At 40.6% G+C, this 13,001-nt stretch overlaps 1 protein-coding gene across 6 annotated transcripts in view; it reads left to right on the top strand.

Moving 5' to 3' along the window:
- The window catches only part of BEND7 (BEN domain containing 7), an 83,981-nt gene that overhangs the window by 30,552 nt on the left and 40,428 nt on the right, over positions 1–13,001 (top strand). For all 6 annotated transcript variants that reach the window (XM_045533641.1, XM_045533666.1, XM_045533683.1 and 3 more), the window contains exons 5-6: positions 1,876–2,141; positions 12,461–12,686. In XM_045533641.1, coding sequence (XP_045389597.1) covers positions 1,876–2,141; positions 12,461–12,686 — 492 coding nt within the window. The remainder of the gene's footprint in view (positions 1–1,875; positions 2,142–12,460; positions 12,687–13,001) is intronic.

The raw sequence follows: 13,001 nt of genomic DNA, 5'->3' as shown, positions 1-13,001 counted from the left end.
ATCTATTAAGTAAATGCCACTTTGTCACCATGTTTTCTTTTCTGAACCTTTGCAGATTAGGGAGGTAAATGATTCCAAAGCTGTGGGCTGGCAGAAAGGATAAACCGAATAAATTGCTCTCCTTTAATTTTCTTAAACTTAAAAAATTTGTGTCTTGTGGGCAGATTTACTTAAGGTTTATTGCCTAAAGACTTAGATTTAAATTACATTTCGAAAGTTTCACCTTTATTTTAAGAAGACAAGGAGTACAATCCAGCGTTAAGATCTGGATGCCAGAGGCTGGGGCCATGTCTAGATTTACAAAAGGAAAAGAAAAACTTAAGGTAGCCCCTGTGTTCTTTAAACCAAAAACATTTTCACTTTTTTTTTTTTTATTTCAGCTCATCATGGGGGTACATAAGTTCAGGTTATATACATTGTCCATGTCCCGCCCATCCCCCCAAGTCAGAGCCTCAATGGTCATTTTCACTTTTAATTTAGAATCATGAGGCTTAGAGGAGCCTGTGGCCTAGATCGTCACAATCATTACTTCGTGGCCCCTTTAACTCTGGGGACGCAGACAGGGAGAAGCTCTCAGCTCTGGCTGCACCGTGCTGAGGTCTGGGCCCCACCCCTGCAGATGCCAATTCCCTTCCTCTGGGCTGGAGCTAAGACATCAGAGTTTTTTTTTAAACTCCAGCGTGATTCTGATGTGCAGCCAAGGTGAAGAACCAGGGCCCCAGGCAAATTACTGGCTTAAAAACTTTTCTGTGTTCTTATTTAGTGCAACCATGTTTGTCCCTAATACTTACGAATTGATTTCCAGTCTGCAGCCAAAAACATAAGGATCAAAGTGTAAATTTTCTTTATTTTCAGACTGATAGTGCATTTAAAGACCTTTAGTTTTCACTAGACTTATAGGTTCATTTCTATTAAAAAGCAGGTATATCCTGTGGTCGTATTTAGGAAGCCATATTAATACATGAGGATTTAAATAATGATGCTCTAGCTTCCAGTCACGCTTTCCATCAGTGTTTTCTAATGGTTACAAACATTACTTCTCAGAGTGCCCCTGTGAAAACTGTATTTACCATCCTGGATTTAAATATATATTTAGTTTGGGTAACTTGATGCTTGTGCTGTGCTTTTCATCTTTGGAACTCAGACTGTTTCTAGATCCTACTGATTTGCACAGAACTATATTGTTCGTATTTTTCAACTATGTAAAACTGAGGTCTAGAGAAGTGGTCTGATCTGAAAGCAGGTAGCAGGGTGCCCTGCAGATAGTTGTGTGGAATATTTGTTTGGTGAAGAAGGGGTCACTGGTCCTGACTAACTAACAGACTTTTCTCGATGCTTATGGGTCCCTGTTACAGAATCCTTTCCAACTGCTTTTTTGAATCAGTCTTGACCAAATGATCATCATCTCGTCTTTGTCAGTCTTGGCACCTGTAGATTGTTGGCAAGCGATCAGTTTTACCCCAGATGACGGTAGGAATATTCCTGCAATGGGCTTACCAGAAGGCATGGACCTAAATTTAAATTCCCAAGTTCTCATTTATTTAAAAATGTCGCATGAGGGAAGTCACGCTCAATGTCTTCTCAGAGCTGGTCATCCTTTCCCCGTGTGGAACCCAGCAGCAGTGAGGCACCGTAGTGATTCGTGGCTTTTGGAGCAAAGTTTTCTCCTGGGTGTTTTTCTGCCTTTAGGACTTTAAAGTGCTCTGAGGCTGTGTTTGGAAGCCTGTAGGTCCACTGGGAGATTTCTTTGGTGTGTTTCATCCTTGAGTGAGCCGCATTGCAGTTTCGGTTCACAGATCACAGAGATAGACCTGGGATAAGTTTCCCTAAGTTAGACACAAGTGCCTGTACCATATTTTTGTTTATTGTTCGCAGTTGGAAGTCAAAACAGACAACAACCCCCAATTTCCCTTATATGCTCCCAGCGAACTGCTGTCTCACGCAAGAGAAACAAAAAGAAAAAAGTTCCCCCAAAAACTGTTGAACCTCTTACTGTGAAGCAGAAGCCCAGCGTGTCGGAAATGGAGAAGAAAACAGCCGTGGCCTCGGAGCAGTCCAGTCTCCAAGCAGCCGAGCGTGCCTCCACGGAGGACAGCCACGTTGTGGGGTTCGGCATTGTTCTGGAATCGCCTTCCTCAGATGTAAGTTGATATTTTCTGGCTGCTGACTCTGACGTGATATAACTTTATAGTAGTGATACATTTTCCCCTTGACTAGTTCTGCCCAAGACAACTAGAGAAACTTGCAAAATACACGTGGGAAAGAGAAAAAGACAACTAGCAATAATCTCCTTGCCTAGAATTTTCTTCTCTGAAAATTTTGTGCCTTATTTATTTAAACATGTTTCCATTCTTTATCGGTGAAAAAAGAAGGGTGGTGGTATAAATAATCTGCTCACTAATTTCCTTTACATTTTTAATTTTGAAGTGGCAGTTTTCAATTTCCTTAGTGTAGAGAACTAAAAGAATATAATTAAATCCTTTGTAGATGGGCATAAACGAACAGACCCATGCAGATAAGGTCATACCTTTCTGGAAACACAAACTAATAATAAAAAAGGAGCAGTTGTGCTAATTCCATTTTATAGATGCAAGCCACACTGCTAATTAGGTGGCAGTGCCATGCCACTTACTCTGTGTAATGATAGGTTAACGCTCTGCAAAGGTTTTTCTATTTTAATACCGTAGCTAGAACATTGTTGCAGTCCAGGATGTTGGGTGACATCTGAGATAACCATCTGACTTGCTATTTTATATTCATAGGACCATAAATGAATTTCTTTAATAATGTGCTCTATTTGCAGTTGCATTCTCTGTTCATGATAGCTTTATCTAAGTGCATTTATGTCGTGAACCCCAGCTTGCTGGGAGAGGTCTTAAAATAAACAAGAATGAGTGATCTATTATTATCAGATTGCATAGGATGGGAACCCTGGGGAGAACTCCCACAGGCCTGTACAGGATTGGAGTTTGGCCCTACCTTTCAAACTTTAAGTAAGAAACGAATTGCTATTTTTTTTTAAAAGTGCTCCTTTTCAAATTGTGGGAAGTCAGTTTGCTAGCAAATATCCACATTGATTATTTAATAATGGGAGATGACAAAAATAATTATATTGTGACTTTTTTAGATTAGAAAATCATTTGAACTTTTATCCAATCCTTGGTGTAAACTAGACTCAAAATTTAATTTTAAAAAAGCCATTACTGGTGATAATGTTCTACCCTGGACCAGTCAGCTCATTTATCTTGTTGTGATTGCAACTAAGGCTGTGGTTCAAACCCCAGGTATATCACAGATTTGGAAACAGGTAAATGATACCATAACACAACACATTCAGTCCTAAGTAGTTTCCATCATACTTTTATATTTTTGTTAAATTTTCTAGGCATTTTTTTCTATAGGCATTGATGTATTAGGAGCAATAATTTAAGTTGTGTAAATCATCTCCCAGATGGTTGATCTAATGCTAATAACTGAACTTCCTCCCTTTTTGATTTTTAAGCTCCAGATGTACTTCAGAGATAAATTCAGGAAGCTCTAATAAAGGCTTTATGTACATTAACGAAATAGAAGAGAGTAGAATTTTTATTATCTTAACCAATATCAGTATTATGATTTTATTTATGTATTATATAAAAATAGTTTACTTTTTGTTCATGATTTTTGTGAACAAAAGCTATTAAATTTGATAAAGCACATTCAGAATTGTCGTGAAAACTCAGGAGAATAACAGGCTTCTAAAGAAAAGCAGAAAGTCTGTATGGATATTATCTTTTCATTGTCCAGCGGACACCCCGTGTGATTCATGTCTCCGACAGAAACTGTAACTGCTCCTAGAGAACATGGCACAAGTCCCAGCGTCAGAGGAGGAGATGCTGTCTGTGGGTGGCGCTCAGGGCCACTGTGAGGCTGGCCCACGCAGCCCAGGGCGAGGGTGGGGGTGGGGACTGATTGCCTGCAGGCGAAGGGATCACTGATGCCAGAGCATCCCTATTTAGGTGTCCTCCAGTCTTTTATTATTTCTTAGCCATGAATCTTTTGAAGTTTGATGAAGTCCAGAGGAGAAAACAGCAAACAGATCATAATCTTATAGGAATTTATCTGTAAAACGGGTTGGAGAAAATATAAGCAGATGGGAATTGTGTATTTGAAGATGGGCCCTGAGACGTCCCCATATCGGGAGGGTCAGATCTAAAGTCCTAGGGTTAGGCAAGTGGTCCAGTGTTGCTGTCAGACCGGTGTGGGTGGGGCCACAGGGTGAAGCCCCCGGGAATCACCGCCAGGCCTTCAGGGCACAAGGGAGCCTTGCAGGTCCCCAGTGAAGGAGGAACCTGCCCGTGCTTTAGCGTGGTGGCTGGAACAGCACTGTGGCTGACAGACAGAGCAGAAGTGTGGTCTACCAGGCAAGAGGTCAGGAGGGTGTGGGCAGGAGCAGTGAGCTTGGAGACTCTAGCAGCAAGAAGAGCCACTCAGTGGGGACACGGTGATGGAGAAAATGAACCTCAGACTTCTGTCGGGGAAGGCTAGGTTGGTTACTCGCTGATACTGACGACTTCAGCTGAGATGGGGAGAGCAGGAGCAGAGCAGGCATTCAGCTGTGGATCGGAAGGAAAAGTGAGTTTCAAATCCTGAACACATTTGTTAGACACCTCCAGCACAGGAGAAAGATTAATGCTAGAAATGATGAAAAAACGACACAGAAAACCTATGCTTTATTGCTTTTGTAAATGTAAAAAATTTACTGTGAAATTTTTCAAAATTCACAATGTATTAAGTTACTGTTTTTACTCTGTGACTCACAGTGTCACACAAATACAAATGTATATATCCATGGCACAAACACAAACTTGAGAGCCCACATGGGCTGTAGATCATTGCAGGTAGACCACCATCTTCTGCCTGCTAACGATTAGCCCTACTCAAACGCAGAAAAACACTAAACTCTAATCAAAACTAACTGAAATGTCAGCACCTCTGAGTGTTGTGAGCATTAAATGATATCTAGTACGTAACAAAATCCTATTGCAGTGCCTGGTACATAGAAGGTACTCAGTAAATATTATGTATTTAATCTGCAAGTGACAGAGCACCTGCATTTGCATTAAGCACAATATAGAAAATAAACTTACGAAACATCAAGTCTTGGACTTGGCTTTAATTGGAACCCCCTCTTCCATTTAACTGCCGTTGACTTATTCTTTCCTCGTTACTCCTCTCCCTGCCCACCCAGCTCCCTTCAAGGCTCTGCTGTGATTTGGATGATCCTTCTCTATGGAACATTCTATACTGTTTTGTAATGATTGACATGACTTCCTCTCCTTCCACTCCAGCTTCTCAAGAGCAGGGGCTACATAATAATAACAGTATTATTATTATTCATGTGCCACCTTGTGCTAAATAACTGACCTCATTAATCCTTACTCTTTGAGGAATTACCATCCCCATTTTACCAGTAGCCTGCACAATTTGCAGAGGCAGGAAAGGTGGAGCCATCCTCCAGCCCAAGTCTGGTGAGGAAGACTTGTGGGTGCCCATTCTAGCGCAGTGCTCTGCATGGTGAACGCTCCATAACTCTTCGTGGGATGATTGTTATATGAAAGGGAACTGAAAGGTTCGACTGTGGCTGTTACTCTAGTTTCTGGAAGTTTCTTGGGGAGAAGTGAGTGGGTAAGCGAGTGGGGTTTGAGATCTGGCTGCCTGGGTTGGAATCTCAGCTATGTGACCGTGAGCAAGTGAACCTGACTTCTCCTCACTCCCTTTCTCTCTGTAGAGTGGGGATATTAATAGTAATAGTGTTTACCTCCTAGAGTTGGCTTGTTGGAAGAATTAAATGAAGTCATCCACATTCTAAGTAATCCACTTAGAACAGTGGCTGGCACATGTTAAGCACTCAATAAATATTGGTTCTTTCATTAACCTTAGCAGCCCTACCTACATACCTTTATGGGAACAAATATAAATATATAAGATAAACTTATTTGTATGGATGAATGAACAAATACACGTGAACAAGCAGTTTTTTAAAAGGGAGTAGCCAGAAATGTTTCTCTTTTGGGGCAGGATTATTTGACCCTATTTAAATTAGCACATTCAGTAAAATTCAAACCTAAATTACACAGAAGCAAAAGCAGAAACCCAAAACTAAATTTCCCATTTAAATACAGTATTTAATTTTTTCTTCCTGGGTTGTATTGAGACAAAACAGTTTCTTATAGTCACTGTTTTTCCAATGTTAGATATATCGATTTGTGGTTTTCAGGGCAGATATGATACATAGCCTAACTTTGTTTGGTTCTTGCTTTTTGTTTGGCTTGTTTTTTGGCTTCAGAGACACATTCGGACCAGTTTTTAATAATATTTTTAACAATAGAAAATATTTTTCTACTTGTAGTTAGTCTGAATGTTCTCCAATAATCCTAGATTACACCAATTTAAAAGTTTTTCAGAAGATAAATTTATGGATATTCATCAGCTTAAGATAATTTTATTAATGTTTATTTTATATCATTCTTCTTAAAATAATTTAAAATGTATTGGTGCTTTCAACAGAAATAGTTTCCAAATTAGCTCAATAGATGAAATGATCCACTAAGAACTAGTCAAGTAAATCAGGCAAGCAGTGTTTTATTTATTCTTTGACATGTTGAAATTGAGGCAGTATATGCAAGAGAGTGTAAGTTCTAGCACAGGCTACTTGGGTTCAAATCCTTGCTTTATCATGTATTAGCTGGATAATCTTAAAGAAGTGACTTAACCTCTGAAGCTTAGTTTTTATATCTGCAAATTGGGAATAATAATGGTAGCCACTTAATGGGGTAAAAATTAAATTAGAAAAATCCATGTATTGTATGTTAGTTAGCCTAGGGCCTGGAGTATAGTTAAGTAGCAAACAAATGTTAATTATATCACTGTTTTCCAGGGCATAATGAAATGAATGAAATAGTCCTTGCCCTTCAAGGAGCACATGGAAGAAAATTCACAAATAATAGTTACAGCATCACAGGGCGTGAGCTGTAGCGCAGGCAGTCAGGTCACCTCCCTGCCCACAGGGCCAAGGACAGACTCTCAGGGTGGACATCTTCTTGGAGGAGCAATTTCCGTGGAGTGAGGAAGAAGCTAGATTGTAGTGGCTAAACTCTTACGTGTTCTACATTTTGGCTCAAATATTTTTAGCATAAATCAAGCCCTAGTCTTCAGAGTCATTAATTTATTACCTGAGAAAGGAAAAAGCTAAAAACATCTCTAAAAGACTGGAATGTCTGATTATGCAAGTACATGAAAAAAACTTTCAAGAGACCAAATTGTATTCTTTTCTAAAACTACATTCTTAGTTCTACCCAAATTTTGTCAAATAAAAAATCTGAAAAGGACTGGCTCCTTAATGACGTCTTATAATTTTTATCTAATCAACATTAAATATATATATGCCAGTACATGGGGTACACATACATTTTAACAGAACTTTTGGCCGAGCATTTTTTACTACGTGTAGAGTGCCTACCTTACACCGTCAGCCTTAGTAGGACACATGGTATAGTGCACCGTGCTGTGGCCCCATCACCACTGGGGTTCTCCACCCTGCTGTGTCCTTGGGCCACCCAGTCTCGAGAGTTCTCGTGGCCTCCTGGCTCACTGGCCATGTTCCCAGCGTAGCATTTAATACATGGTAGCAGGAATTCTTGATAAGTCCACCTGGAGCAGACCTGAATTACAGGAACAATTTTAGTTTCTCTCTAACAGAAGTAGATCACATGTCTGAGCAAAATAAAATTAATTATATGGGGGGTTTGTGTTTTTTAGAATTTCTTTTCATAGGCCAGGTGCAGTGGCTCACACCTGTAATCCTAGCACTTTGGGAGGCTGAGGCAGGAGGATCGCTTGAGCCCAGGAGTTCAAGACCAGCCTGGGCAACATAGAAAGACCCCCCCAGCTCTACAAAAAATAGAAAAGTTAGCCAAGCGTTGTGATGTGCACCTGTAGTCCCAGCTATTCAGGAGGCTGAGGCAGGAGGATCCCTTGAACCTAGGAATTTGAGGTTGCTGTGAGCTGTGATCATGCCACTGTACTCCAGTCTGGGTGACAAAGTAAGACCCTGTCTCACAAACACACACAAAAAAAATAGGCGATAGTTTAAATTGGAAACTTGTACTCGGGAGGCTGAGGCAGGAGGATCGCTTGAGCTCAGGAGTTTGAGGCTGCAGTGAGTTATGCTTGTGCCACTGTACTCCAGCTTGGGTGACAGAGTGAGATCCTGTCTCAAAAAAAATAAGTAAATAAAATTTCTTTTCATAAACTAAAACACGTTTTCCTAGAAATATGTCTAATATACTGCAAGATAAGTATAACACCAAATGAGAATAAAAGATCATTTATACACCATTGCGAATAGGAAAACTAAATCCACATCCTCTAAACGTTGTTATAAATCCTGTTATTGCTTTTCAGTCCAAAATCAGTTCATCTTATTCAGCAGGATGTGTCTCTTCGTCTGTAGTTCCAGGTTTTGGCCCTGGGCCAGCCTTGCCCCTCAAATCACCAGATGACCTCGTGCAAACCACCTTGGGCATGTGCCTGTAACTGCAAACCACCTTGGGCATGTGCCTATAAATTCTACACAATGCACAGAATTTGCAGACTGTGATGTATAATTTATTAATCTGTAATTGAAAATCTGGGGCCAATGCCCAGTGTGAATATTCATTCACTTTTTACTCTTTGACTAATGACCACATGTAGTTTTTTTACACGTCTTACTGTAATTCCCTATTGATAATACTTTACATAAAATAGCCTGTATCAGAAATGGTCCCTTGGTGATCAATTTGTACAATCTTAAAATTTTCTTCCTTTCTTTCCTTTGGATTATACAGGAGAGTCACATGATATGCCCATAGGGACTTGGGGGTGGGCTGGGGGAATCTTTTCATGTACCTGGTTATGAGAGCCCCCACCAAACCAGATCTCAGCCCCAGCTGCTCCTAAGCAAAGGGAGACCACAGCTGAAGTGCAAAGAAGCCAACCAGTTAATGTTTGCAGGCCTGGATCCAGGGACATTTTCAACAGTCATTATGACAATGTACAGTTTCTGCTTCCAGAACTTCACCCAGTGTAAGACATCACGCCACTGGACACTTGATACATTGTTGTGCTAAGTGGCTGAGGTGCCTAAAAGAGGCTCTTCTACATGAAAATCCAAATTTACAGTGGGGATTCAGACTCTTAAAATGATGACTATAAGTGTCACAAATTCTCCCCAACCTTGGATGTCATTATTTAAAGATCATGGTACCCTCAGTAATCAATGGAATCTGTAAATTAATGTATTAGCTGTCTGTCTTGGCCTGAGTCTCAAGGAGTGAATCTGTCAAGGGAAGTCTAGTTCTTAAAATGATATTCATTTGGACTAGTTTCTATCATGAGTAAGCAGTAAGTTTAAACTAGAGCCGGTCTACCAAGAGAAGAGAGTCAGTGATACAATTTAAGAGTTGTAGCCTATTTTTAAACACATGTGCTCCGTGAGGAGCAGGAAGGGGCAGAGCTCAGGCGCCTGTGCCCTTGTCGCTGCCACCACTGATCAGACTAACGACTCCTTTGTAAGGTGCTCACATGGCAGTGAGTTCCTGTTCCTCGATCTGGAAAGATCAGTCCAAAATAACAGTATTTGTGTGGCAATAGAAAGTGGAACAGAAAGCAGTGACAGCTTCTGCATTGGCTGGAACCTCAGAGACTAGAATGCTACCATAGGAAGTCCCTTGGCTCCACGGAGGAGTCGCAGCAGATGCCAGAAACAGCAACTATACCTGTCTCCTGAATGCCCCCTTCAAGGCCCTGTTAAAATGCTTTTGCTATCCTATCCCCTCCTGAGCCCCCTGCCCCCTTACCCCACACCTCCAGCAGCCATGTCCTGCCTGGTGCTATCACAGCACTTGCTCTGTACCTCTCCTGTAGCATGTGTCACGGTCTACTTTGTAGGACAGGTATTTATGTGTATGTCTCACCTGCAGAGCCAGCCTTCAGATTCCCACACACAGAGGGTGCTAGTGAATAGGTATTGAATCAGTGATTAGTTTTCTCCAGGTAGCCTAACTCCTGAAGTTGGCACATGAACGATTCTAGAAGACATCAGTGTGCTGAGCCATGGTGTGGCAGACTTTCAAACCCACTTCCTTTATATAAGGGCTAAAAGGTCTCTGAATCAACACTTGTCATTTAGAATGAATTCTTGCATAGTGTTTTGTTTATTCTGACAAATATCCACTGGGCACTATCTGGGTGGCTGGCACTCCAGATACAAGAAGAGTCCCCATTCTGGTGAGGAACCCAAACTCACAGCTAAGTACATGCAGCATGGAAAGTGGCACAAACACAGTTCATAGAAAACACTGTGAGTGCATGAAGACGGGAGTGGCTGGTTCTGCCTGGGGGCTTATTCAGGCCAGTGTTTCTCAAGTCCAAGTTCCACAGGAGAAATCAAAGGGGGTGTCTCATACATCAGGTGGCTGGGTTTTAAGCACGCGTTTAATGGCATCAGAATCAAACTCAGGGTTATATGAATAAGCTGGTGTCCTTCTCTTCCCGCTTTTGCAATTAAGAGCTTCTGTACCCCCAAATAGCTGTCAGTAGCTGCTTCTAGAAGATAAACTCGGATTTTTTTAATAGCTTTCAAATGATATAGGAGTGCTTAGCAAAAATCTGAGATCAGTTCCTTTAGAACAACAACTCTACATGCAGCCATAGGAGGTACAAAATAAAATTGTGGTTATAAATAAAACTTCATGTTAGATTATGATGGTACAGTTCTCTTAATCCTAATATTTCTGTATCGAATCATTGAACAAATACTTATTGAGTGCCCGGTTTGTGCCACCTCTGTTCTAAGAAGTAGGGACACAGCCTCCAGCTCCAGACAGCCTCCTCTACAGACCTGTGACCCATGAGCAGCAAGATGCAGAAGTCAGAGAAAAAATCTGATGGCCCAGTGAGATGACTTTCTGGATAATCCAGTCAAAAATGCCATTTCGAAGGGGCCCAGACTCCTTCCTGTGTCATCCGAATAATTTCAGCCATGCTCCAAGCACTGTTTGCTCTGACCATAATGTGCTGGACACGTTGAAAAGCAACAAAACAAAAACAAAAATAATCATTCCTACTTTCCAGGAGAGAAACTAATCCCAAATCCTCACATTTCTAATATGATTTAGAAAATCTAAAACGGTGCCAGGTTTGCAAAGTGATAAGTTCGAGATCTGAGAATCAGCTTTGGTAGTACATGTGACTTTTTTCCTAATAAAAGTTTACCAATTGCATCTCTTCATATAAAAGTTATTAACCAACCAATAATAAAGTTATTATTATTATAACCAACACTAAATTCATTAAATGACTTAGTAGCTTACATTATGACTAATGAACTATTATCTGTCCAACAAGAATTTATTGAGTGCCTACTATGTGCCAGCTCCTAGAGATACAGAGTATGTTCCAGGATCAGGAAGGGCTGCAATCTAATAAATAATTCTGAGACAGTATATAATTAATTCAATCGTGTACATCTGTTAAATCAACAGTGGCAACAGAGAGCACGTAGCCGTCTCCATGGGCAGGAACAAGTTAGGAAAGGCTTTGGAAAGGAAAGGAAAGGACATGAGCTGGGTGGAAAGATGAAAAAGCAGGTTGGAAACATCCATGTGTACTGATGGAGACGGCATTGTTGGCGTCATGTGGTAGAGTCCAAGTTGAAAGGCACCTTGTAGGTCTTTGGATCCTGTAACCAGTCAGGAAGTCCCCGATAGGGAAGCAGTGTGACTAGTGTGCTGATTTTCCTCTCAAAAGTAGGGATGGGGGTGGATTTAAACTGCCTGGGAACCTGCTCATCATTTTTATATGTTATGTATTAGTTTATATAAGTTTTCATTCGGGAAAAAATAGTTTCACAGCTAAAAGCCACTGGCATAGTAGAAAGAGCCAGGGGGCTGTGAGGTAGCCCTGTATTTGTGTCCTTAGGTGAAAGAAATTAAGTTCTTACAGAGAAGGTGATCTGTAAATTGTAATGCACCGAGCACATTTGGATTATATTTAAGTCATTTTTGTTACGATCTCTTTGGGCCTTAGTTCCCTCGTTTACAAAATGAGGATGTTTCAGCCAGAAGTCTCAGCTCCCCGTCAGCTCTAGGATAATAGTTTTGTAGTTATCCAGCCTTCGCTTGACTACTTCCTTTCCGTTGCTTTTGATAAGACTTAATGTTGGAATTGGAGCATCCTGTTTTGTGAATTATAACTACTCATTGGTTTTATAAATTGCAAATATTGGCACACAAAGCTGAGACTGTTTCATTTGTGGGATATGGACACTTCAATAGCTAGTGATGTTGTTTTGTGTGTTTGTTTTTTGTGGTACATATCCCCAAAGTCAAATGCTTCAAATCTTGCTTTTAATGAAATATTTATGTTCTTTTGGTAGCCAGAAGTGCAACTTGCTGAAGGCTTTGATGTGTTTATGCCTAAATCTCAGCTGGACTCTATATTGTCAAACTACACTCGCTCAGGAAGCCTTCTCTTTAGAAAACTGGTGTGTGCATTTTTTGATGACAAGACTTTGGCTAACTCCTTACCCAATGGGAAGAGGAAAAGAGGACTCAATGACAACCGGAAAGGACTAGACCAAAATATTGTGGGTGCAATAAAAGGTTGGTCCGCATCATTTCATTTTATGGGTTCTTTGTTGTAAAGAGGCAGCTGAAATTAGAGGAAACTGACTAGAGGTTAATTTCACTTGCCACTGGCCCTTTAGCCATTCTCATGGCTTTGGGGGTGAGCTCTATAACTTACTACCCCAAATACCTCTTGATATTTCAAGGTGATGTTAATTTGTTAAGATAATAATTTAAGAGCCAGTTTGATCTGCTGCAGAACCAAGAGGTTTTTTCTTATTTGACTTTTTAAATGAAGGTATTTTTCTTCTCTGTAATTTCTAAGAACTTCACTGATACGTTATTTCAACT

The sequence above is a fragment of the Lemur catta genome, chromosome 1, assembly GCF_020740605.2.
Source record: "Lemur catta isolate mLemCat1 chromosome 1, mLemCat1.pri, whole genome shotgun sequence".
NCBI lineage: Eukaryota > Metazoa > Chordata > Mammalia > Primates > Lemuridae > Lemur > Lemur catta.
This window is presented reverse-complemented; position numbering and strand designations above follow the sequence as displayed.